General features: G+C 39.4%; 1 protein-coding gene across 2 annotated transcripts in view; it reads left to right on the top strand.

Annotated features, from left to right (window-relative positions):
* LOC104485752 (vitellogenin-1-like) overlaps positions 1-25,944 on the top strand; it is a 44,895-nt gene that overhangs the window by 18,549 nt on the left and 402 nt on the right. Inside the window, exons 14-36 of one of the 2 annotated variants that reach the window (XM_086753749.1) lie at positions 1,117-1,241; positions 1,328-1,429; positions 1,516-1,635; positions 1,905-2,094; positions 2,190-2,283; positions 2,397-2,582; positions 7,700-7,844; positions 9,421-9,640; positions 10,501-10,670; positions 11,299-11,770; positions 11,990-12,297; positions 12,381-12,437; positions 13,577-13,623; positions 13,669-13,813; positions 14,874-15,080; positions 16,087-16,229; positions 17,993-18,131; positions 19,350-19,485; positions 20,192-20,378; positions 20,825-20,922; positions 21,558-21,652; positions 21,763-21,922; positions 23,119-23,280. In XM_086753749.1, the coding sequence (XP_086609875.1) occupies positions 1,117-1,241; positions 1,328-1,429; positions 1,516-1,635; positions 1,905-2,094; positions 2,190-2,283; positions 2,397-2,582; positions 7,700-7,844; positions 9,421-9,640; positions 10,501-10,670; positions 11,299-11,770; positions 11,990-12,297; positions 12,381-12,437; positions 13,577-13,623; positions 13,669-13,813; positions 14,874-15,080; positions 16,087-16,229; positions 17,993-18,131; positions 19,350-19,485; positions 20,192-20,378; positions 20,825-20,922; positions 21,558-21,652; positions 21,763-21,922; positions 23,119-23,280 (3,708 nt within the window). Of the gene's footprint in view, positions 1-1,116; positions 1,242-1,327; positions 1,430-1,515; positions 1,636-1,904; positions 2,095-2,189; positions 2,284-2,396; positions 2,583-7,699; positions 7,845-9,420; positions 9,641-10,500; positions 10,671-11,298; positions 12,298-12,380; positions 12,438-13,576; positions 13,814-14,873; positions 15,081-16,086; positions 16,230-17,992; positions 18,132-19,349; positions 19,486-20,191; positions 20,379-20,824; positions 20,923-21,557; positions 21,653-21,762; positions 21,923-23,118; positions 23,281-25,944 lie in introns of both variants that reach the window. The other variant, XM_086753748.1, reaches the window with a different exon arrangement.

The following is a 25,944-nucleotide window of genomic DNA, read 5'->3' on the forward strand; positions in this document are numbered from 1 at the left end:
AGATTTATGAACCAAGCAATAATCTTTTCTTTAACTTTTGGCTAAATAATTTATGAGAACTTAGGCACTTATTTTCTGGAAAGAGGTCACAGACTCACTTCATCTTATGTTTGAAAATGTATTTCCTACAATTCAGCAATAATTTCTGTACAGGTACTGAAACTATTGGTCTGGATCTTCCAGGGGTCTGCAGTTGTCCCATCTGTACCAGATTTCCAAAGCTGATTTCTGGTGGTGCTGAGATTTAACCAGTATATGGTGCCTACTAACATGAGGATAGCAGAAATTTAACATAGGGACTCCTAAAATACTCCCCAGTCCTCCAGTTAGTGTAGAAAGAGAGGAGGGCTGGAAGAAAGGAAGCACGACAGGGATGCCTACATATCATGTTAGCCTTGTTTTTCTTGAAACCAAAGGAAACTTAGAAAAGCCTTGGGATTACTTCAACTCAGTAAACAGGACTGTATAGACCCGTGCCAAGATTGGGAAGAACACGTCTGTGCTCTGCACTGATCATCTATGTCTAAGAACATTATAGATGATAAATCTAAAGTAGAGAAAATAGACACAAATTTGTTTGCTCAAAGTTCACTCAATAGTTAACAATTACTTACCAATTAGTGCGTTTCATGTAAAGAGTTACAGCATTTGGAACTAGATGTATTAAATTGCCTCTGAGTCACTTGAAAGACAAATCTATGCCTCACCATCTGTCCTTATAGAACATCTATATCACTTTGACAAAACTACCAGCAAAGGATGACAAACCTGTTTTCTGATCCCCCTTGTCAAGTTCCCTTAAATGATGTTTCGTAAAAGCATTTTGTAAGCTGACATTATAGAATGTGACCGGATGTAATGATATAGCAGAAGCAATTGGAAAAACTGCATAACCACCATGCAATGGGCAGGAGGCTTGTAATTTTGCCCATTAATAGTTAAAAAAATGCAGAATATTCTGTTTATTACTAGTTTATAATACTAGTTTTACAGCTGGGTTTTCTGGTCTTTCTCTTGTTGTATCGGGTGAATTACACAATCAGTAAATAGATACAACCTGCACACTGTGGTTGTAAAAACTAACTGTGCTGTGTTTTCCTGCCTATTTCTCTTCAGACGTCCTTATGAGTGGACTGGCAGCTAAATATTTGGTATTAAATAATGCAGGAAGCTTAATTCCAACGACGGCTATGTCCCAGCTGCGGACACATTTCCTTGGAAGAGTGGCTGATCCTTTGGAGGTAAATGGGTCTACCTGCAGCTTGCCCTCTTATCCCTTCATACAAACATCATCCAATCGGCATTTACACTTTACTTCTTCCCACAGGTGGGAATAACTGTTGAAGGACTGCAGGAGGTGTTTGCTAAAGGTTACTCTCCTGACGGGGACTGGGAGACCGAGTATAACTTCAAGCAAATCCTAAAAACAGTAAATTCTTGGGAAAAAGAGAATCTCAAAGATAGTGCTTCCCAAAATGTTATGAAGAAACAGACTTTTTTCCTCTTCTTGCACAGCTCTCTGACTGGAAGGCGTTCTCCAGTGACAAACCTTTCGCATCAGGCTACTTGAAGATGTTTGGCCAAGAGTTGTTCTTTGGTGGACTTGATAAAAACGCCATTCAAAATGCATTGCAGGTATCACTTCAAAAACACCGCCACCCAAGAACCAAAAGTTTTAAACTGCTGCTTCTTTTGCGTATTATCTCCCTTTTAAAAAAAAAAAAAAACTTTTTAATTAAAGAGGGGTTTTTGTCTTTAGTAATACTCAAGGAAAATAAGGTCAAGCTTTGATCAGGATTAGCTATAATCATTGCTGGCAGACTTTCCCCTGAGGCATAGTTAATGACACGGATCATGATATGCAAGTTCTGCTTATTTAGACAAGTTGAACTCTGTAATTGCAGGCATGGTATGGACCTGACGAAAAAATCCCTTCAATAAGGAGAATAATCAGTAGCCTTGTAAGTGGTGTAGGGAGACAGTGGACCAAGGCTTTACTGTCCTCTGAGATCCGTTGTATCGTGCCTACCTGTACTGGGTTCCCAACGGAGACCAGCTTCTATTACTCCTCTGTCACAAAAGTGGCAGGAAATGGTAACGTATTTCCAGACTTGAGCAACACAAAAATGTTTATCAGGATTGGGGGCAGGGGAGGATTTTTAACACTTTTTTTGCTTTCTTTGTAATAGTTCAAGCACAGATTACACCTTCTCCAAAGTCTGATTTCAGATTGACTGAGTTACTAAATGCCAACATTAGGCTGCGATCCAAAGTGAGTATAAGGTAAATATTTAGTATAAAATAATAAAAATTGTATTTCCAAGTGACAGAGGTTGTAAAAATTCAACAGTTCTTTGCTGTATGAACATAATTTTACCCTCATTCTACGTTTTCAGCATGGCTAAGGAGATGACCTTTGTAATGGGGATCAACACACACATGATCCAGGCGGGGCTGGAAGCACACACCAAAGTGAATGCTCATGTGCCTGTGAATGTTGTTGCCATTGTCCAAATGAAGGAAAAAAATATCAAAATTGAAATTCCACCATGTAAAGATGAGACTAACATAATTACTGTAAGGTAAGACATAGCGCTTGTTATCCTTCTATATGGCAGTGCAGAGTCTTTCCAAACAAAACAGAACATTTGCTTAGGGATCTTGTCTTTGACTGCTAGCTTGGATAACTGTCAATTACTGATGTAGTTTGTTTATTTTAAATGAAGTGACATGTACCAAAGCTTTACTTGAAAATATGCATTACTTCCTGTGGTCTTCACCTGAAAATCCTCTTTAGGATCATTTCTCACTTCTTGAGGCCCATAAGGTATGGTATAGCATAAAATTTTTGTCCCAATACGTATATTTGGACTGGAGACACCAGGTAACATATAAGCCAGCTGAATCCTATGAGTTCTGACCCATATATATTTGCATTTGATGCCTTGAAGCGTAAAGGATTTGGTGCTTCTTGTGTTTTCACCTTGTTTCCCTGTGGCTGCCATTTGGTTTTCTTGTCTGTTAGGTCTACTTGATTTATTATCAGTGCATGCAATTACAATACACTCCGGAAAACTATTGCAGCCAGATGTCAAACAAATGAAAACAGATGGAAATACAAGCACAAAGAGAGGGAGGGAACAGAAAAAGTATGTCCAAGGAATCAAAGCAGTAGACCAAAGCTTAGAAAACCTTCACGTACACACGTGAAAAAATACTGAGAAAGACAAGCCAAAAATTCATCACAAAGGAAAAGCATTACTGACAACAGAAATCAGCTATTACACAGTCCGCCGAAATGTTAACAAGTTTCTGCTCTAGGAATACAGCCGTAACAAAAGAGCTCAGTTGCTTGATCCAGCTGCAATTAGCATTCGTGGCTGCTGGCCCAGAGAAGCTCCGCAGGTCTCCTCCGTTTAGCCACCAGTTAAGCTAATCATTATTCTCCCTTGCCCTTCAATGGTCACAGACCGTCCTAGTAGGCATTTGACATCACATCCTCCTCACTAAGATGATTCCTTTACTCCATCAAACGTGTTTGCAATCAGGTTCTCCGTGCAGAGGAGGGAGGGTTTCGGCAGTTCGTAGAGCGTCAGTTAGCTGCATATAAGCTGCTGGGGCACCACAGCCCAAAAGTTTTGTTCAGACTGTTTTGTGAAGACTGGGACTGTCTGCTCCCAAGGTCATCAGGGACAGCAGGCACCTGCTCTTGTTAGCTCTCAGGGTTGGAGACGGTGAGGCAGATATTAATGAGCTCAATAAGGACGCTGAACTGAAATGAGAATATTGGACAGTGACAAGGAGTTTGGAGCCCCAAGCAGAGCTACAAATGTTAGCAGAAGAATCTTCCCTGCAAAGAAAAATAAAAAATATTTTCTTCCTTTGACTTAAGGGGAAATCAAATCAGACACAAAAAGGGTTAAATGCATTTCCAGAAAGCATAAAGCAACTCAGTACCAAAGGCAGGGGATTACAGCAGAGGAGTCCATGAGTTCCAGCCCAAGCCCTGTTCTAAACCCTGCAGCATTATTATTTATAAAGTGAAGTAGTCAGCTGGAAATAGCCATATAATGCCAAGTATATGAGAGAGCTAATACTCACCACCTAACTTTTAGCACCATCAATTTTTCTCCGAAAAGCGTTCCTGTTCACTGTTACAAAACAAATGGTCAGTAGAAACCACACAGAGCAATGAAACAGCAATGAGTACAAGTGAAGGCAAGGCAATAACTAGAGAATGTAACATTGAACCATGTCACTGAGGAGGTCAAAGACCAAGCAAAGTAAAACATCTTAAAGATATGAAGAGAAATAAGCAGGCATGATAGAGAGAGAAAGGAGTAGACAGATATTCTATATAGAATGAGTCAAAAATTTTAGTTTAACATATTTTAACACAGTTCACATTTCTCTTCCTTTTGCATAGCTACACCAAAGAATTAAAAAAAAAAAAAAACAAACCTATTGAATTCAATATTTTAGAGATCTTCTGACACCTTCACTTGTTAGCTTTAAATTCCCCATTTAAAGAAATAGTTCCAGAAAGCTATTGCTCTTTCATTTGTTTGCGAGCTGTGTTCAAAATAGTTTACTATTGGGCACTTTATCTTGATGGTCAGCGGGTTACCTTCTATAGTACCGTGTCATTGAAGCTAGTCAGGATCTGATATGGCTTTCCCCTTCATCTCGTACCCAGACATGGGAAGCACACTTCAGTAGCATTAAGTTCAGTTGTATCCTACACACCATACAGGATATAACCTGTTGCAGCTGTGGGATTTATATAAATTTTCAGAAGCCAAAGAGAAACTCAGGTGAGCAATCACAGTCTCTAAAGAAAAAAATTAATGAAAACTTTGGTGATAGAGAGATTTGTGTTCCCAAGACAAATCAGTGCATTATGGACTCGACTATTTTTATAACAAAAATCAAAGCAAAATAATTAATCATACAGTGGAGAGAATGTATATAGCATGTGTTTCAATTCAATCCTATCAAAGTTAAATTTAATTTAAAATAATAGTTATTTTTAAGGCTCTTTTAACATAATTATTTGGAACTACAGATGGCTCCTTAAACATACTTTGAAACAAAATTTACAGGAAAAAGTAAAAACCAAATAAATTTCAGGGAAAAAATAGAGCCCTGTGATTAAAGTATAAATATGGAGAGCTGCCAGAGAATGCACTTTGCAAATATATTACATATTCATAATGACAGGCTACTGAAGTATGTAGGTAATCTTGAATAGAGCTTCTATCACAGGGCTTTTTTTGCTTGTTTTAACTGTAGGATAAGCAGAAACTGCTTCACATAGATCTCTTATAAATACGACTAATTATGAAATTACAGCATTGTATACAACGTGTAGACAGCACATGTAACGGAAAATGCAGAAACGCCAGCATACGCTGTGAGCTTACACGGCAGCTCGGTGTTTTTGGGGACAGAGAAGGGAAATGACTGGTGCTCCAAGTCTCCATTTTTATAGCACCTTTGCACCAAGATCAGAGGGATGGTGCATCAGAAAGGCAGAAACTTTCATTTCACTGCAGCAGAAAGAGAGCTAAAGATCTGGTTGGAGGATTGTCTCTTGCTTCACATTTATTTAGATACAATGTCATGCTGTGCTTTAAAACCTGGGAAAATAGTTTTTTCTTCATTTTTGTTTTGTTTTAAATAGGCATTGAGCTCTTCTGTCCCCATGTTAGGGATGCCCGCAAGGCCACACTCACTGAGACGTCAGTGGGCACAACACAGCCGAATTGCTCGTCCTTACCCCTGCAGTGAATTTGGCTTATACTATAGCACAGCTTCTTCTCTCATCCAAAAAAATATACTAATACATATTGGAAAATCTCCCTTTTATTTTTTCTCCCTTGTGTGGGATCAGAGAGAACAGATTCTTTCATACCATAGCTTTAGGCCTTCTTTGTGACTGTTTTTCTTGTTAAAGCACCAGACCTGGCTCTTGTAGCCTATTTTTACTGTACCGTGTGATTTCTACAGACATTGACATGTGTCACCTGTGATGCAGCTACATTTGTCGGCTCTCTGTGTTCAACAGGGAGGAATCGATCCTCCACTTTCATTAGGTGGCAGGAGTAGACTATTGGCATAAAAAAAATACTAAAAAAAAAAAATAAATTGAAAAAGAAACCCTAGGGCTTTCTGCTTGGAGACCCAGCCTGCAGTTCAGTGGTCATTTGAATTATTGAATGGGATTAAAATAAAAGTTATTTCCCTTTTTGTACCTTTACCCAGATGAGCCATCTGAAATGCAAGTTGATTTGTATTTTCTTTTATCACTTCAGCCTGTTAGGGAGAATATTTTATTTCAGATTCCATTCTTCAAGGTTCTCCTCTCACCCAGCGTGGAGCGTTGCTGTCACGTCCTCATCTAAAAAAGAAGGGAGAGATGGATAAAAAACCAAAGCCCATAGGTGACACACATTTTATTGAGGTCTTCCACATGAAGTGCAATTGTGTGCTTTTCTGTGCACACAGCACGGCAGGAACCTTCAAGAGGAAGAGAGGGCTATCAAATGAATACAAATTCATTTTTCAAATAGGTTAGAATGGAATTGCTTAGGCTACTACAGTGTGGACCATATTAAAATAAAGACCATTTTGCAGACCATCTTTCCATTCGCTGTCACAAAGGCCACCTCTGTTGGCAGACCACAAAAGCCCCAGGACAAGCAGATCAACTTCATACCTGAGAAACAGTGCATGGGGAATTTTGAGCTGGATGTTAAAGTTGATAAATGGCTAATAAGATAGAGGTAGCACACTGTTAATAGCTGAGGGAAATAAGTTTTCAACTCTCAAAGGGTTCAATATTCAAGATATTTCTCTGACCCAAAGCAAAACTCCTAGTTCTCACAGCACTGCAACAGCAGCCCTGGAGAACATGGGTTATGGAGCCTGGAGGGGGGGGTGAGGCTTTTTAGCTGTGACAGCCTCAGCCTCATGCTGCATCTTTTGTCATTCATCCTGGATCTTGACTAATACTCTTAGAGTCCACAACATTTGGAAACTATGTATTGAGCACATTTGCATATATAGGCTCTTAACCTTCCTACATGTCTCTCTGATGTCTTGCCAAGCCATGAGTACCTCTGCAGTCAGATCAAGCTGGAGACACTTTTATGAGTTCAGGCTCCTTTCTCTAATTCTGCCTTAACAAAGGTTGCACAGGAAACAGTATTCAGTAGCCATCAGTCCCGAGACTGTTTGTTTTTTGAAGTTATGGCAGTATTTTTCCAAATATAATGTCAAAGGAAATGAGAACTAAGTTTAGCAGTGAACACAGAGAAGATGAGTTTAAAAATTTAAAAGGCCAGATGATCAAAATGGGAGACTCAAAAATCTAATAACTTAATCCACATCCAGGCTTCTAAGTGGGCTGCTCTTCAAGGCTTTAGGCTTACAGAGATCCCATCAACTGCAGTGCTTTTAACCTGTACGTGTGATTCTAAAAGCCTAACTGAGCTATCTGCCCCTGAGTTTGGTCCATGTCTTTATTCACTCTTAGCAGCCCTTAAAATAAAACTAACAGGAAAGAGGCTGTAAATATCTGTAAAGCAATTTGCAAGGTATGATACTTGTTGCTGAGTACGTGCTACAAGGCATTATTCAGGTCTTTTCCTCAGCAGTGCTTTATCGATACAGATTTCCTCTAATGTTTATTCTGCAGGTCTAAGACATTTGCTGTTACACGAAATATTGGGGATTTGGCTGCTAGTAAGATGACTCCAGTTCTTCTACCTGAAGCAGTGCCTGACATAATGAAGATGTCATTCGATTCAGATTCTGCATCAGGCAAGACTGATAATATCAGGGTAAATGATGTAGTGTCTGACTATTCTTTTTGGGGCTTTTAATCAGTGGGAGGCCATTTCTTTTCTCCATAGGAAAATGTACAATTCATCTCTGACCAATGCTGCTTTGCTCAAAATAAGTCAGGTTCAATCTAGTAACAAAAATATCCCTATAGTATCAGTATTTTACAATCTGGAGTGTAATATATCAGACTGGCAACACCTTTTTAAAAGCAAAAGCATTTTCTTTGGTAATTAATTTTACACTGCCATCTACAGGACAGGACCACAATCTTTAAAATACTTTTTAACCACTACACAAGCATCACATTCCTGGGACAGCCACAGATGATGCCTAAGACGCTCCATTGCCCAACTTGTAGAGCGAAATTTACTGCTTATAAGCATCCTGATTCAAGGATGGGTGGCACTTTGTGTGTTAAATCAAATTACTTCCCGAGCTACGGTTTTCCATAAAAGCCAGTACAGTCTTTCTGTGATGGGTAGCATTGTGAAGGCATCACCATGACAATTCATTCAGTGAAAGACTGACAGAGGTGAGGAATACACTGCCCTGTTCTGGTTTAATTGTTGTCCTGCAACTCTGAAAGGCTTTCAGATGAAATAAGAGATGAACAGAGGATGAGTACAACACTTTCCTTTGGAGAAGTCAATAGGCATACTGTCAACATACTGTTAGTGAGAGCAGCTTCCAATATCTTGCTTTGTGCCTCTGTGCTACCCTTCCTGAAAACTCAGCACACCACAGTTATTCTTAAATTAGCAGAAACTGGAAAATGGCACTAACGGGAGCATTTCCCAATATCATTAGAATTTTTTTGGAAAGAAAATATTAGCATTAAAATTCCAGTTTTTCAGTGGGGTTCGTACAAGTTTGGAATCTTGTGCAACATGATAAACAGTAAAAAATTCATTTCAAACCTGTACTACATGTGAAATGAAAGCTTATGATTATGTGTCTTTAGCTATTTGCTTTGTTGCTCCAGGAAATCATAGTTTTCATTTCATGGATTTGATTCTAATTTTAATTAACTTTAATTTGTTCTTCTGCAAGCACCGCTTAGCACATGCAAATTACATAGTCTTGAGTGGAATTTTCTAATATCTTATATACTTTGACCATCTAGCTGATATAGTCTCACATTCATGTCAGACCTCAACTGAGACCGAGTTTTTGTGGACATAGGTAAAGGTTCTGTTGTTTGACCCAACTGTAAATCACAGGAAAGAACTCCAGTTCTCTAGAGCCCACTCAGATTTATCAAGAACCTGTTAACACTCTCTAATACTTCAGGAAAATAAAATTAAATATTTAGAATTAATTTATCTGTGATATAATTTTCCATTCTTATAGCCTGAAGCTCTTTTTACTCTAGGTAGTCTAATCAAGCCGTTCGGTTGATAATTTTATCCAGTTGAAAACCAAGTTGTTCTATGTCACAGCCTTCCTATCGCATATAAGCTGGTTACTTCCTCCTGCAGAACACATATAACTATGAGTGAAATAGGACTCATAACATGCAAGTATTCCTCTTACTGTTGCCCAGTTTAACTTGACATGTGTATTATCTAATAGGACAGACAGTCTGCAGAAGATGTTTCATCAGGAAATGCCTTTTCCTTTGGAGACTCTTCTTCCCAAAAAGAACCATTTGTTCAGTCCAGGTGCTCCAATGCAAGTACATTTGGCGTTCAAGTGTGCATTGAGAGGAAAAGCATACATGCAGCATTTATCAAAAATGTGCCTCTTTATTACCTAGTAGGAGAGCATGCATTGAGAATGAGCTTCAAGCCAGGTAAATATGACTGTGCACAAAAAGAAAGTAACAGGTGAGTGGGTAGGGGTGTTTGTATATATATATATATTTTTGTGTATGTACATATACATATTTTGTATCTTAAGTACCAGTAAAACTACCATTAGACCTACCAACCCTGCCAGTTTTGGCAACAGACTGTCACAGGAATCCACTTCTCTCCTGCTCATCTGAGCAGCAATTTCCCAGCTCTCCCAGCAACGCCCCTTAGCTTGGCCAGTGTCAAGCAGAGCTGATCTGTGCCTGCAGAGCGTGTCTGATGCATCCTGAATCACTGGATTTGGGATGCAAGCACAGAGCAATTGGACATGGGCAACAGATCTGATGCAGTGTCCTGTAGCTACACTCTGAAAACCCAGACTCTTAAAGGGAATTATGGATTAACCCTGCCGGGATCTAGTCCTCAAGGTCTTAATCCATGATCAGAAGCATGCCACTGAATCTAGGTCTCCAAAGTATCAAACTAATGGCCTAACCATTGGGCTACTCTTTATGATTCAAGTGTTGGGCCTCAGTTCCTCTCTGGTGCCTTATTTGCTATCCCACAGCATTACGTAGTTAAGCAATCCAATTCACTTGACTTAAATCCGCTGATCATTCTGTTTATTGACTTGAAAAGAATCTGGTATCATGCTAATATTTTGAAATTAGATTGTTGCTAGTTTATGCTTTAGTTATCACAGAAATTTTTTAAGAGTTACTCAATAGCAAAAAAAAATCAACGAGCATTTATATTTCCATTTGGGGAAGAATGGCTAAATAAATTATAGCAAAAATTTTCTTATTCTATTACTCAGTTACTAATAATAACAGTAATACTAATTGTCATGCAATTTCAGTTAACACAGAGGGACCTATTGAAAAAATACAAGTCACAATTCAAGCAGGAGACCAAGCTCCTACAAAAATGGTACGTTTGGTAACATTTGAAGATCCAGAGGCACAAGTATCCTCCAGAAAACGAGCAATTAAAAGAGTGAAGAAAATCCTTGATGATACTGATGGCCAGGTACTGCTGTAAAATCTACTTCTAGATTTGTGGGAGACATTACACAAAACTTATTTATTTATATTTCTTTTACTTAGTAGCCTCCTTTGTTTACCTAGTGTACAAAAATTGGAAAATAAAGACAGCCTTTTGGGTACACAAATCTTCCTGCAGGTCTTTTGTTTGCATTCATCTCTTCTGCAGGTGAAGGACATTAGAAGGAGCAGGTTGGTGGTGTAGGTTTTTCTGAAAATCTCTTGTAAGACACAAAATAGCTGTTGTATGCCCAAAAGGTAGTCTGTTCTTTCCAGCTGCTGCAACAGTAGCAAAAAAGGTACGACACCTACCTGCACACCTTGCCCTCAGATAGTCACAGCTACAGCACTGTCATTCCAAACATCAGTTACATGAAGTTGTATGATCAACAATTTCTACACATGTTCGTTATCACAAAATGGCTTGAGGTACTGTTCTTCTTACAGGTGGTTTTAACACATTATTATGAATTTGCCTTATTGTGATATAGTGCAAGAATGCTATCAGGCGTACATCTTGTCTTCAAAGGCAGCAGAGAGAGTCACGGCTCTTTGTATCTGATTTTACTTACACTTTTTTTTTTTTTTTCCTCTCCAATGGTGCCATTGACTAGGGGACAAGAAAATCCAGAAGCTCATCATCCAGTGCCAGCAGTGCAAGTGGAAGCGCCGAGAGTACAACTAGCAGCCCCTCCAGCAGTGACTCTGACCACAGAACGCCGCAGGGAAGCACCCAGACAAATCTGAAAACAAGACAGTCCAAAGCCAAAGCAAAGAAATTCTACCCCTTTGGGGACAGCAGCAGCAGTAGCGGTAGTAGCAGTAGCAGCAGCAGTAGCGGTAGTAGCAGTAGCAGCAGCAGTAGCGGTAGTAGCAGTAGCAGCAGCAGTAGCGGTAGTAGCAGTAGCAGCAGCAGTAGCGGTAGTAGCAGTAGCAGCAGCAGTAGCGGTAGTAGCAGTAGCAGCAGCAGTAGCGGTAGTAGCAGTAGCAGCAGCAGTAGCGGTAGTAGCAGTAGCAGCAGCAGTAGCGGTAGTAGCAGTAGCAGCAGCAGTAGCGGTAGTAGCAGTAGCAGCAGCAGTAGCGGTAGTAGCAGTAGCAAAAGCAGTAGCGGTAGTAGCAGTAGTAGCAGTAGCAAAAGCAGTAGTATTAACAGTAGCAGCAGCAGTAGCAAAAGCAGTAGTATTAACAGTAGCAGCAGCAGTAGCAAAAGCAGTAGTATTAACAGTAGCAGCAGCAGTAGCAAAAGCAGTAGCAGTAGTAGTGGTAGTAGAAGTAGTAGAAGCAGCAAGGACAGCAGCAGCAAAGGCAGCAGCCACAGCAGTAGCAGCAGTAGCAAAGCATCTGGTATAAAGCATAAGACTAAGAAGCAGTCCAAGACCACATCATTTCCACATGATAGTGCTGCTGTAGAGAGAAGTGTCCCTGAGCAGAAGCGTAAAACACAGAGCAGCAGCAGTAGCAGCAGAAGCACCAGCAGTGGCACCAGTAGCAGCAGTAGCAGTGAAAGTGTTGGTGTTTCCCATCGCCGTAGCAAATACAACAGACAAGCTGAGATGAAACGTGTCAAGTCCCAATTTAGCAGTCACCGTAGTTATGATGTTTCTACAGAACAGGTAACATTTTCTAATACTTTGACTTCTGTTAAGATGGGATCTTCACCGAGTTGTAGGTAATAACTTCTTTTGGAATTTTGCAGGAATATCAACTTCCGAAGGTATACCGGCTCCATTTCAGGTCTGCTCGTGTTCATCAGGTAGGTCCCTAATTCAAAGGCACTTTCCCGTGGTGGACCTAGTTGATATGATCAAGCATATTACTGAAGGGCTTTGTCTCCTTCCTTGCACTTGAGCATCCTGTACTGTGCAATAACAGCATTGATCATGGCCAAAATAAGCAAATTTCTTACTAAAATACCAACTATTATTCTGCATCCTTCTTCTGTTGCAGCATTTGCAATACTCAAATTTCAGTCAGGACACCTTTGGGCTAGATACGGTACAATGCAGTTAACAAAGACCGTGGGGGAATTATAAAACAGCAGGATATTCCAAAGGGAATAGCTGCGTCCACGGTTTTTTAGGCAATTATGGCAAAATCATTGTGTCTGTGAATTGTATCAGAAACCAAGTTCAGTATGCGTTATGGCACAGAGGTATTTTAGGTATATATTGGAAGGATGATAATGTAGTGTTGTTTGTAGGTGTTGCCTGTATAGTTGTTATATATCTTGCTTATGAAAGAGGAAGATTTACAATGTTTTTAATTAAATTGTGATATCTTATAATTTCTAAAAAAATATGGATGTGTTTGAGGACTTACTAAGTGTCAGTTTTTATTTTCCCTAACATTAGTAATGGACAATGTGATGTTGCCATTTGCAATAACTGTGTACATGGCCTTCCTATCAGCAGAGAAGTCCAGGTGGAGCCGAGGCACATTCCTATCCAATATATGTCATGGCTGCATTATGATAATAAAAACAACTCTTTAGCAGAGCTTGTTTTGATATGATAGGACAAGGGGTAATGGCTTTAAAATAGAGGGAGGTAGGTTCAGACTGGACATAAGGAAACAATTTTTTACAACAAGGGTGGTGAAGCAGTGGAACAGGTTGCCCAGAGAGGTGGTAGATGCCCCATCCTGGAAACATTCAAGGCCAGGTTGGACGGGGCTCTGAGCAACCTGATGTGGTTGGAGATGTCCCTGCTCCTTGCCAGGGGGGTTGGACTAGATGACCTCTGAAGGTCCCTTCCAACCCAAACCATTCTATGATTCTATGATATGTCTAAGTCTGCCTATTACCTATAGAGGGAGGCTGATAGCTCTGATTTTGATGTCTACACTGTAAAACTAGAGGACATGCCATAGCTTTTTAAACTCTTTATTTCGTAGCATCCAGATCAGAAGATATCAAGCAGATCATCATCATCTTCCTCTGAGTCGGGAGGCAGCCACAGCAATAGCAGCAGCAGCAGTAGCAGCAGCCACAGGAGCAGTCACTCAAGCAGCAGCAGCAGCAGCCACAGCCACCATCACCACGGAGAGAACACTGGCCGCAGCTCAAGGAGGAGCCATGTGAGCAGAGCAGTCAGCATTCACCACAGCTGTGATTCCAGGCTGACTCGTGAGGTACTACTATATGCATGGTCCAAACAAGCAGGCAGGCTTTGCTGGCTACTGAGCAGGAACTGTAGATGTGGTGGCACTGAGGGAGTTAGACTTAGGAAGCATTATGTGAGTCAACTTGGCAAACTGAAAATCAAAGTCCATTGAGATATTTTTTCCCCCCCATGAAAACATTTTTTCATAAATTTCCTTGGCTTTAGAGTTTTGTTTGTTGGTTTCTTGGATATATTTTCCTTATTTTCTAATGGTGTTTGCAATACATGAAAGCCAGGAAATTGTGAAAATTTAAGGGAATTGGGTTGTACATTAAAGAAGAATGTTTGGTTTTTTCCTATGAAATCCTAAAATGCAAAATAAATTGCATTAAGTTAAGAATGGGAGGGAAATATATAGATTTTATTTAAAGATGTTTTTGCCTTAAGTCCACCTAATTATTTTTAGATGTAGACTTCAGGTCATGAGGGCATGCATTGTATAACTAAATCAAACTCTGTGGTCACCCCTGATGGGTAAATGTAAAGTCCCATTAAGCACAGATCATCTTTAGCTCTTTATTACACACTTAGTATTCTGTAATTGTACTAAGTAAAGGTATCTACATAATAATAGAGCAACTGGCTCTGCAAACACAAGTGACATCTATGGGAGCACTGCTTCTAAAAAGGATTTCACAATAATCAGTTGGCTTGAAGAGGCTGTATATAGTAAATTATGTTGTGAGCATGCATGTTGCTATGAAGATATCTAGTACATATTGTAGGCAGCTATTTGAAATATTAAAATAAAGAACAAAATCTTACTACATGCATAAAGATAGTTTGGAAGAATCTTGGATCCCTCATCAAAACAATCATGTCTTTGAAAATTCCGGATGGTAATGAAATAATCAGGATTCCAACCAAATTTATTCTTAAAAATTGGGGATATAGAAATACACACAGCGAACTAAACTGATGAAGGACGAGGGCTACTTCCTGCTATCAGTGCACGTAAACCAGGCTGTGGGCTCTCCAGTGAACAAACAGAAATACTTAAGCACAGATGGTTGGGTGGTGTTTTTCAGCGCAACTTCCTGGGAGACGTAATTCCACCTGGCTTTACGATTGTGGCACAGGCAGTAAGGAGTGACAACAGAAATCAAGGTTATCAAGCTACGGCATATGTTCGTTCTGATGCTGCCAAAGTTGATGTGCAACTAGTTGTGGTTCAGCTGGCTGAAACCAATTGGAAAGCATGTGCTGATGCTATAATACTGCCTCTGAAAGCCCAGGTAAGCACACAGGCACCTTCATCTGGAGAGACATCTAAAAAGGCCAAAGTTTTTTTAATAAGCACAAAGCACCTGCTGATTAGGAGAACTAAACAGGAAAAACATGCACATTTCAAAATGTGTCACAAAGCTTGTGACATTTCAGAAAATGTTCCTATCTTTCACCATTCTTTTGAATGAAAAAAAAAAAAATCAGCCACTTCAAAATCTGGCAAAAAAAGATATTGACTTCATCAAAAGTGGCTCGTATACATCAAAATATGACCAGAATAAGTATTAAAAAGTTTGAAAAACTGATGGCTTCATTACTACCTATTTATTATTTGCTCTACTATGAGTTTTCTTGTTTGGGCATCTGGCTGTTTTTCTCATTTATAATTCATTTCAGAAGACTCATAACTCAAATGCATTTGAAATGTATTTCTTAGCATTTATACAAAAATACAGAAAAAGTAAAGTTGGGTAATGTGTTGATGCCTAAGAGAGTATCATAAATGAAGGAACAGGTCTTTCCTTTTCTTTTTTCGCATCTTCCTGTGCTGCACTTCCCATGTGCCTTTTAATGCAAGATGTCTTTGCATAACAATTTACAAACCTCTCCTCTTTGCAGCTGCAATTAACAAATTCAGCATGATATTTCAGTATTGAAAAAAAGGGTGAGGTTCAAATCAAAAGGTATTGGGGAAGGCTAATAGAAATGATAGTGCAATCTTCTAGGAAAAAAATACATTTTGATTAGGAAGTTACCAAGTTAAGGGGTTGCTTTGAGACAGGAGCATGTACATGTAGTTCTACACAGCCTAGCAATCTTTTTTCTGCTATGCCTTAGATTTTTACAGATGCAGTTAAAATTTCTCCATGAGCCTATTTAGAATGAAAGAGATTTGGAAACAGTAAGGATCAATGTGAAGTTTCAGGAAGAAGAAAAGCATGCATTTTGAAATGGTCAAGGGTGGTTCTGTGATTCTTTTCTGAAATTTGGGTGACTGTTTTCCTGTTTGTAAAGGCCAGACTGAGATGGGGCAAGGAGTGCCGGGACTATAGGATAGCAGCCATGGCTACCACAGGCCAACTGGCAAGGAAGCCAGCCATGCAGCTGAAGGTGCAATGGGGAGATCTTCCTTCTTGGATAAAAAAGACAAGCACGACGTATGTAATTCACTCTTTCCTAAATTGTTATTTTGCGTAGTCTGGTCCCGATCGGGGCTGAACTACGACACCTTTCTTATGCTAGTTGGCTTTATAACAACACTGAAAGAATTGGATTAATTTTCCCAACCCAAACATGGGGGGTTTTTGTGTGGTGTTTTGGGTTTTTTTTTTGTTTTTGGTTTTTTTTTGGTTTTTTTTTTTTTGGTTTTTTTCATGGAAAACACAAGTTCAATGGCACAAAAGTATTTTGTGAATGTGTTCTTGTCGTAGTTCAGGCCTGATCAGGACCAGACTATGCAGTCTCTCTCTCACTCCCCCCACCCTCCGAGAGAACAGGGAGAGAAAATATAAGGAAAAACGGCTCGAGGTTTGAGATAAGGACAGGGAGAAATCCTTAAAGTTACCATCACGGGCAAAACAGACTCAACTTGGGGAAAACTATTCATTTATTACTACAAACAGCAGGATAATGAGACAGAGAACAAGATAACCTCCATCCACCCCTCCCTCTTCCTGAGCTTAACATTATCTCTACTACCTTCCCCTCCTGAGCGGCACAGGGAGGAAGAGGGAATGGGGGTTGTGGTCAGTTCATCACATGTTGTTTCACGCCGCTGCTTCATGGTTGGGGGAAGAACTCCTCACATTCCTCCCCTGCTCCATTGTGGGGTCCTACCCCTATGCCACAGTCCTTCGTGGAACTGCTCCGGCATGGGTCATCTCTTCCACGGGTGCAGTCCCTCTAGAACAGCTGTCCCAGCGGGCCCTCCACGGGCCACAGCTGCCTTCAGGCATCCACCTCCCCCGGTGCGGGGTCCTTCACGGGCTCCAAGTGGATCTCTGCTCCTCCGTGGACCTCCATGGGCTGCAGGGGGACAACCTGCTCCACCATGGTCGTCACCACAGGCTGCAGGGGAATCTTGGCCAGGAGCCGCATTACTCCTCCCCCTCCTTCTTCACTGACCTTGGCGTCTGCAGCTGTTCCTCACAACAGGCTGGTAGATGTCTCTCAGGATCTTTTTACATCTTATTCACTTCTCATCTCCTCTCCACTTCTTGCAGCCGGGCTGGACCGCGTTGGGCCCAGTCAGCCGCCTGGCGAGAGGCCAGAGGGTGAGGCCTGCAAGGCCTATAGGCCTGCGCCTCCCCCTCTGCGCCTCTGCCCCCCGCTCAGCTTCTTCACATCTTCTCTTCTCTTTTTTTTTCTGTTTTCCCCTTCTTAAATACGTTATCGCAGAGGCGTTATCACAGAACATTCTGCTACCAATCAGCTCGGCCTTGGCCAGCAGCAGGTCCGCCCTAGGCCTTGCCAAGTCCCCTGAACAAAGGGGAGCGACTTCTAGCAGTTTCCTACAGAAGCTACCACCTTAGGCCCCCCCTCACTAAACAAAACCACGACAGTTCTACTTTCTCCACATGTTTTATATTAAAAGATATCCCCCAAATATTTAAAAACTTTACTTTCTTAATTTTGTTTTCCATATTAAGTCATTTGATATTTCAATTCAAAATGCCTTTTTGTTTTGAAATGTTCTTATATTCAGTCTCAAAAAACACCCAGTTAAAATGAGCAAAATAAAGCCAATGTGTCTCCTCTGGATAAAATCAACCATTTAATTTGATCCAAAGAATTATTTCTTTGACTTTTCAGTACTTCAATGGTTTCCCTAATTTTTCAGAACCAACAGTATTTCTCATCCTCCCATGTCTGCTTTTGCTCATGTACCTGAGTTTATCACATCTTATTTATCTATCTCTAGATTCATGCAATATGTTCCTGGTGCAGCACTCATGTTGGGCTTCTCAGAAGCACATCAGAGAAATCCATCTAATGAATTTATAGTAAGGGCAGCTGCAACATCTCCACGAACAATTGATACAGTAATTAAAGCTCCTGGGGTACGTGTCAATTTTTATTTTCCTTTTCCTTACCTTGAATGGATTTTCAACTAACAACATTTTGATACTTAATATAAAAGGGAAAAAAAAAAAAAAAAAAGCAAAACATTCCCTTTTAGAGAAGCTGCTCTATACCTAACTACATTACATGGGTCTTGAAACACATACAAGAATACTTCTGATTTTGTGCTGCTTTGGTGCAATGTAGCAATAAGTTGAAAATCAGACTCTGTACTCAAGTACCTTTATTTCCATGCTGAGAATACCAGTTAGGCCCAAATTATCTCAAGTATGGCTGCTCTGCACTCACACCTTTATTCACCTTACCCAGTGTGACTAGTTCTGTGGGATGTACAGGGGTTCTCAGAGCAGATAACAGAGGTCTTGAGAACACCTTGCACTCCATTGCAACCATGTATGGCATCTCTCTGTGTTGGCATTCAAGTCTCATGTCTGCAGTAACCATGCTTGATGAGACAGATTCGAGCAAGTTATGACAGCCACAAATGCAATTTTGCCTTAACCAAGCTGGAGCAGTTAGTTACGCTCTCAGAGCAGCTTGCACAGCCTGGATCTGCAGAATCCCACTGATTAATTGGTCCTTCTCCACCAAATCCCTATGCACCGCTTTGAAAAATTTTCCCTATGGATCCCTGGCAAATTAATAACAGCTAGCTATTCGTACACAGAGAAATTAGTGTGTCTTTAAACTTCCATGGTGCTTCAGTATCGCAGGATCTTTAATATATGATAATGAAGAAGCAGGCACACTAGGCATTAATTTGATTCTCTCGGTAAATGTAATTTGTAGCTACAGTGAGGGATCTTACCCCAGTGCTCATCATGCCAGTTTTCAGCCTATAATGGATGCTGTTCACTTTTCCTGATGCATCCATTGACTTACTCAGTTACTTAACTTACTACCTTATTTTTTAGGAAGTCACTTAATTATCACTTAAACTTCATCTATGTCAGTTACTTTCCAGTGTCCTTAACAATTGCTCAAATGTCAAAAAGTATGACTAGAAGAGAAAACAATGATTCCTCACAAAAGCTTAAGGTTTGAGTGCATTCTGGAGAGATTAACAACTGCAATCTTCCACATTTTTTTTTCAAGTTAATAGTCTTTTTCTTTTTTTTTTTTTTTTTTGTTTGCAGTCATATCTTGAGCAGTATTGTTCAATTTAGCTTAATTTCTTTTCATTTCTGCATTTTTAGGTAACACTTTACTATCAGGCACTCCGGCTGCCATTCACTCTGCCCTTAGGCCCATCTCCAACTTACGAGACTCGAGATATCACTGCCTGGAATTTATTTCCTGAAATAGCTTCGCAAATAGCTCAAGAAGATCAATGTAAATATTACTTATATGCTTGTCTCATGAATAAGCAATGTTTGTAGATCCATCCTCTGCCACGGCCAGGCCTTGCCTTTCCTTGTAGTGGACTTACAGGGAAGCATAGCATCTCTACCTGCTTTCTCAACAGCTCCTTCCTTTAGAGAGGTGTATTTGTCGGCAGGTGACTGAAGATACTTCAAATTGATTTAAACAGAGTTCAGGAATCACTCCTGACTGCAAGGACTAGAGGCTGTCTTTTGTCCCTTCTAAGAAGGTGCCATCTCTCCATTGAGAGGCATCAGATGATGGGTACAAGACAGATCATGTATTTTCTGCCCTGTTTAGTTTCTTCAAAGAGGAGTCATGTGAGTCTTAGCTAGTTGCACCTAGCACTTCTGTAGGAAATGTGAATTACTTTTTATCACGGTTACTCTTTTTAGTTTCTCAATAATTTGGTACATTTTAGTCCCTGTTAGCTTGAATTTTGTGTTTAGCATGCAATTAAAATCAATACTAATGCAGTCTATATCTGCTAGTTACTCTGTAGGGGTATCCTGTCCTTACAGACTCTGGCAGTATTGAAAGTTTCTGTCAAGGAGATGTTGGAGTTTCTTTCCTGTTTGCTGGGTAGTTCAGTCTCACAGAAGTGGCCTTCACTACTTCGCAGCAGCATGCATGCCTTTGTCACATCTACCATTTCTTTTCTGGTTTTATTTTGCAGCCACATGTGAAGTCAGAGAGGCAGATTTCAAAACGTTCGATCACGTAAGCCGTACATATTCTTTCAATAAAAGCTGCAACCTGATAGTGGCCCAAGACTGTACTGAACACCCAGAATTCATCATTACTACAAGAAAGGTTGATCCTCAGTCTTTCACAAGAGAGGTTCACATAAATACAACATCAGCGTAAGTGTGGTTTATCCTGAGGGCTCAAGAATTAGGTATAAAGTTTCAGGGAGTTAGTCTGGGGATGGGAGATGTTTAGCTCCTAGGTGAAACTGGTTTGGAATCAGATATTTGGGGAAAGAGGATTTCCAGTAGAAATCCTCATCTGAGACTCTTTGGTTTAGTTGTTCTTGTCTTCAATTTCACAGCCACCATTTTGTAATAACCTGCCCATTAAGTCCTCCTGTTGTCTTTTCTTTAATGGTGAGATCTCAAAACCCAAAGTTCTGATCAGTTTTGTACTTTGTAAAGAAAACAGCTTATTCATTTATTCAAAATTCTGATATTCAAATTGGTTCTCTGCTAGCTTTGATCACAAATATCTCTACTTTTCATATTTTAAATTAATCACTAGTTTTTTGGGGTTTTTTTTTGTTTTGTTTTGTTTGGTTTTTTTTTTCCTGAAGGAACATCACAATCTGTCCTGCCACAAACTCATCTCTGCTTGTGGTGTGCAATGAAGAACAAGTTCTATCACACAGTGGATTTTCTGAGTATGAAAAAGGTAAGCTGTGATACTCACTTTTCCAGGACTGATCTGGAAACTAAATATCTTCAAGATGTTTTTATAAATTCTACAGAAACATCTCACTGTAAAGAAGACACAAGTGGGATTAATGTAAAGAAAAACTAGGGCCTTTATTTTCTTAAGATTTGTATTGAATACATTCCTGTTTCCTATAGTATACACCCTCGCTTTCCACCAGCATAACTGACAGGTAAATAAAGCCCTTTCTTATATATATATATATATATATATATATATATATATATATATATATATATATATATATATATATATATATGGTACGTCCATGTTGGTGATTGTTTAGAAAAAAAAAAGTGCTTGTTGTAGTCACAGTTAGATGTTTTGTTTCAGATACTTAGCTGGAGCACCACCAATGTCATTACAATTTTGAGACTTAGCAGACTAGATACAAAAGTCAGTTCCAACTATAAGGAAGAGCAGTAGAATATTTTTGCAGATAAAGAGAGAACTTCTTCTATTTTTGCTTTCTCAACTGTAGCAACAAAATTATCATTGTGAAGGAAATGCATTATGGTATATATTGTGATACTCAGTTTCTCAATTAATTTGGAATTAAGCAGATCACCTTAAGATTCACTATCTTTTTACAGATAACATTAAAATTTATAAAAATGGAACAACAGTTGTCGTTGAAGCTCCAAAACACGGACTGAAGACTGTGACTTTTGATGGTGTGATCCTTAAGGTATTGGGCTTACCTTACTTTCAAGGTCACTTCTTTCTTTCCTTTTAGTACCTTGGCAATGTAACAGACTAACACTTCAGTATTCACTACAAAGATGTGCTATTTTATAGGTTACGGTTGCTTCATGGATGAGAGGAAAGACCTGTGGAGTCTGTGGAAATAATGACAGAGAAAAGCACAATGAACTCCTAATGCCAAATCGTAAGCTGGCACACAGCTGTCCTGCTTTTGTTCATTCATGGGTATTGCTAGAAGAAACCTGCTCTGGTGGTGAGTAGATTTGAAAACAATTTATGCTTGGGGAGAATACAATTTCACTTTTCCTTTGCCAATAGATAGAAATTTTTTTTTTCAAAGCAGCAGATATCTTTTACTTAGAAAAAAAAATGATAGCAATATATATCTATTTTAACTTCATTGACCAGTTAAAAGACTGCCTGTGAATATAGAGAATATATACTACAGCAAAAGCCTTTGTCTCATGTGCAGTTCAATTTTAAATAATTGATTCTACTATAATTTCTTACACTGAGTAGCATTTTTCTTGGAAAGGCAAAATCAGGCCTAATCTTGCTCCCACTGAAATGCGATTTTTTTCACCACTGGATCAAAGCAATTTCAGCTGTCTTCTGCAGACTTAATTTAATGAAACAAGTTGCAAGCTATGAATGTAGTGTCAGATCTTAAGATTACATAAATTTTCAGAGTGCACAAAATTCCATTTTTGTTCTGCACCATCTGAGTGTGCAATCTCAGAAAAATACTTGGAAGTACTCCTAAAGTAGGAGAACTTCCTGTTACACATAGCTGGAAAAACAATGATGGTCTCCCATAACATCAATATAGTTTTGTTCTGCAGGTCTCCATTTACCTTGGACCTGAGATAACTTTATTGAAGTTAATGGCTGTTTTCTCCTTGACTTCAGTGGAAACAGGATTGTACTCGTCTGTGTGTCAGGAAACGGAGTCATAGCTGGGATCCTGTTAAGTTACATTATACCTTTCTAGTGAGATAATTGCAGCATTATAAAAATCATCCAATACAAAAATTATCCTTGATGTTATTATATAAATGCTGCCCTTTTTTTTTTTAAATGTATTCACTACAATTGACATTTTTCCTAATGCAATGAAGTAGCCATTGTGCTTGCAGTATCTTTTCTTAATAGCTTTCAGACATGAGAGGTTATTTTCTGTGTATTATGTAGTTTTAAAAAACTGAGTATACATGATTCCATTTGGGTTATATCGTGCAATTAGATTTTAAAAATAGCTCCCCTTTCAGACTCTTTCCTCTATCCCCCAACTTATTATCATCCTATCTTGATAACCTTGCTGCTGTGAAAATGGTTTGTCAGGTACCTGTGTTTTAATAAAAGCTGAAGAAAAAATATGGACCTTTATTATTGCAAGGATCGATTGGGATTTATTTCTACAATTTTAACTACCTTTCCTTTTCCTCTTAGGGTGCAAGCTGCAGCGCAGTTATGTGAAGCTGAATCGAAATCCTACTATTGATGGAGAGGAATCTACGTGCTACTCTGTTGACCCAGTACTGAAATGTATGAAGGACTGTACTCCAATCGAAAAAACTTCGGTTAAGGTTGGCTTCCACTGTTTCCCAAAAGGTACAATATTTTTCTCTCTGTGTCACATACTGTAGGAGCTCTGTCAGAGCACTCTAAAGAACAAAACACAGCACAGCCACGCACAGATCTGTATTGCTCCTGCTTCTCTCTCAGCTGCTGGTTTTAATCCCATTAGTATTTGCTGTAACCACTGACAGTCCTGGCCAACTAAAAGCTAGTTTAGATGACGGCAGGTAGCATCATCTGAGAAAAACATTTGAGGTGGTAAAAGGGGCAGCAGTGATCGATAAGAATTTTTTTCATGTTTTCCATAAAGTTGAGATAAGCAACACAGAGTCCTTTTATGCACATTACAGCCTGCAATTGTGTGTAGACCAGGGCAAGCAAGGCAATTGAAAGTCAGTCAAGTAGTGTGACATGACTGCTGGGATTAGGCTGCCATGGTATGCCACTGTGCAATACATCAGCAAAAAGCACATTGCTGAAATGTTCTCTAAAATGTTCCCAAAAATGGTTTGTTTTTGAAGGTGTTTTATACACACACGCTCGTACTCCAGATTTTTAAAAATACTGGGCCTTTTTCTGCTTTCACTTATACCAATTTGTCACGGATGTGATACATTGTCTAACGCAGGTTCACACTAAAGTTATGTAAGCATGAGAGGAGGATCCAGCCTGGAACCTGCAGATATTTCCGGTGCCTAAATCTTTAATAAATTACACAGTGCATGTACACTTTAGAGGGAAGCCTACCATTAGGGAATATCTACTGAAGTGGTCTGTTCCCTATGTTAACCATTGTTGGCCAAATCCATTGTTAGCTGAGATAATCCAGTGTAGTTTCACTGAAGCCAATGAATCCCTGTGTTGGGTAATACTGGAGAGGAACAAAGTGTTTTATGTCTGATTTCAAACAACATCTATGTAGAACTTTGCACTTTGCTCATGTTATTAATATCTGCAATGTGCTGAATCAGCTCATAAAAGCAATGAGTATCTCTCTATAAGTCAACCATCTACAGCAGCCTATTCAACAAGTAGCATAGAGTGCTAATAGTTTTCCGACAGCTCCCCAAGATGTGAATAAATGCATTCTTTTATGAAAAGAAAAACCCACCCCCAACAAAAAAAAACCTTCCAAAAATCTTGTCATATCCATGTTTCACAGATTTCTTTTGTGTGTCCAAGTCTGTATCTCTGAAATGTCATTGCCCCAGGCCACTCACTGCCTCAGAATATTAGGCTATAATAAATCTGTCATTCACTCACAAAAATGTGTGAGAAAAGAGGAAAATCAGAAAAAAAAAAAAAAAAAATATGTTAGTTGTCACGGCCAGTGCTGCTTTTACAGCAACTGCAGGCTTCTCTGGTTCATTTACTGAACCAGAGACTGGGAAGTCTGCTAGCAGCACTCCTAATCAAGGGGGGTTTTTTATTTATTTATCCTGAGGAGGAAGAGGAGAGGGAGAGAGAGAAGGAGGAGGAAGAAGAGAAAAGATGCCATTTGTGGGTTTTCTTGCAAGAAGGTTGCTTTTCCTCAGGCTAAGGATCAATAGGAATACAAGGCCAGCCCTTAAAAACTGTTCTTTTTCTTCCTTTATTCGATGACTTGGAGAAGCAGCATAAAAAAAATCCCCATCTTTCTCAAGCTGAGAATACTTATTTGCATACACTAGGCAAAGACCTTTTTTCTCAGCTCTTTGTAGAAGAACTCAGATCTGCTAGTCTACAGTTTCAAAAGAGAGGGATCTCATCACTGTCACTGGTTGAGCAAGGATAACATGAAGTACAAGGATGCAGAATTTCCCCTGCTGTCCTCAAATCAGTGAGACTGTAGTCTTAGGATCTTGACTGAGGCAGATACCACTCCAAGTTTAAGTCTACATATTCATTTACATTTCAAACATGCCACAAGCCCTACCTATAGGAGTCGGTTACTCAGCCAAGATCCGGTTTGCCGAGGGAACTGTTTCCTACATGGATATGAATGTGTGTCCAAGAGTAAGAGGCATAACACGAATTAACATATAGTAAAAACAGAACCCATACATTTTATAGCATTTCTCAACTTCACAGCTTGAAAATATTATATATTTTTAAGAAGAATCTCCAGCACCTTCCTGGGAAATATTTATTTTCCAGTTTATTATGCAAAGTCTGTGCTTCAAGTTGGACAGTAATTTAGCCAGGGAGAGTGTTAGCATTTCAGGAGATAAGTGACTGAAACAACCTGAACTCATACAGCAGTCTCCAGCTTTCCCTGTGATGAGAGATGGCATGTTATAAATGTATTGCCCAACTAAGGGATAAAAAAAATGGAGGTAAAATTATGAAAGCTTTACCTGTTCTTGTTATGATGTCCTAATATTCTTCCAGATGCAATGATAAACCTCCAAGTAGCTAAGAATATTTATTGGGAGGATGAATATCATTATTCCATTTAGATTATTTCAGCATTAAGGGATACGGCTTATTCAAGCTGCTGTTGATAAAGCAGTGTGGTAAGGTTAATACTGCAACAGACAATGCTCTGCCAGATCTCACAATACATGGGAAACTTTTTAATTAGAAGTTTATGAACCTCTGAAAATTCTCCAAAGGGTTTATCCTTCAGAATGAACTTTGACAAGTAGTCAGCTGAAATGCATAGTGATATGCAGCACCAACATAAGAAGAGATTGCTGATGTGCGTTGGTACGTGGT

Source organism: Chlamydotis macqueenii, chromosome 8 (assembly GCF_036417535.1).
Source record: "Chlamydotis macqueenii isolate bChlMac1 chromosome 8, bChlMac1.mat, whole genome shotgun sequence".
NCBI lineage: Eukaryota > Metazoa > Chordata > Aves > Otidiformes > Otididae > Chlamydotis > Chlamydotis macqueenii.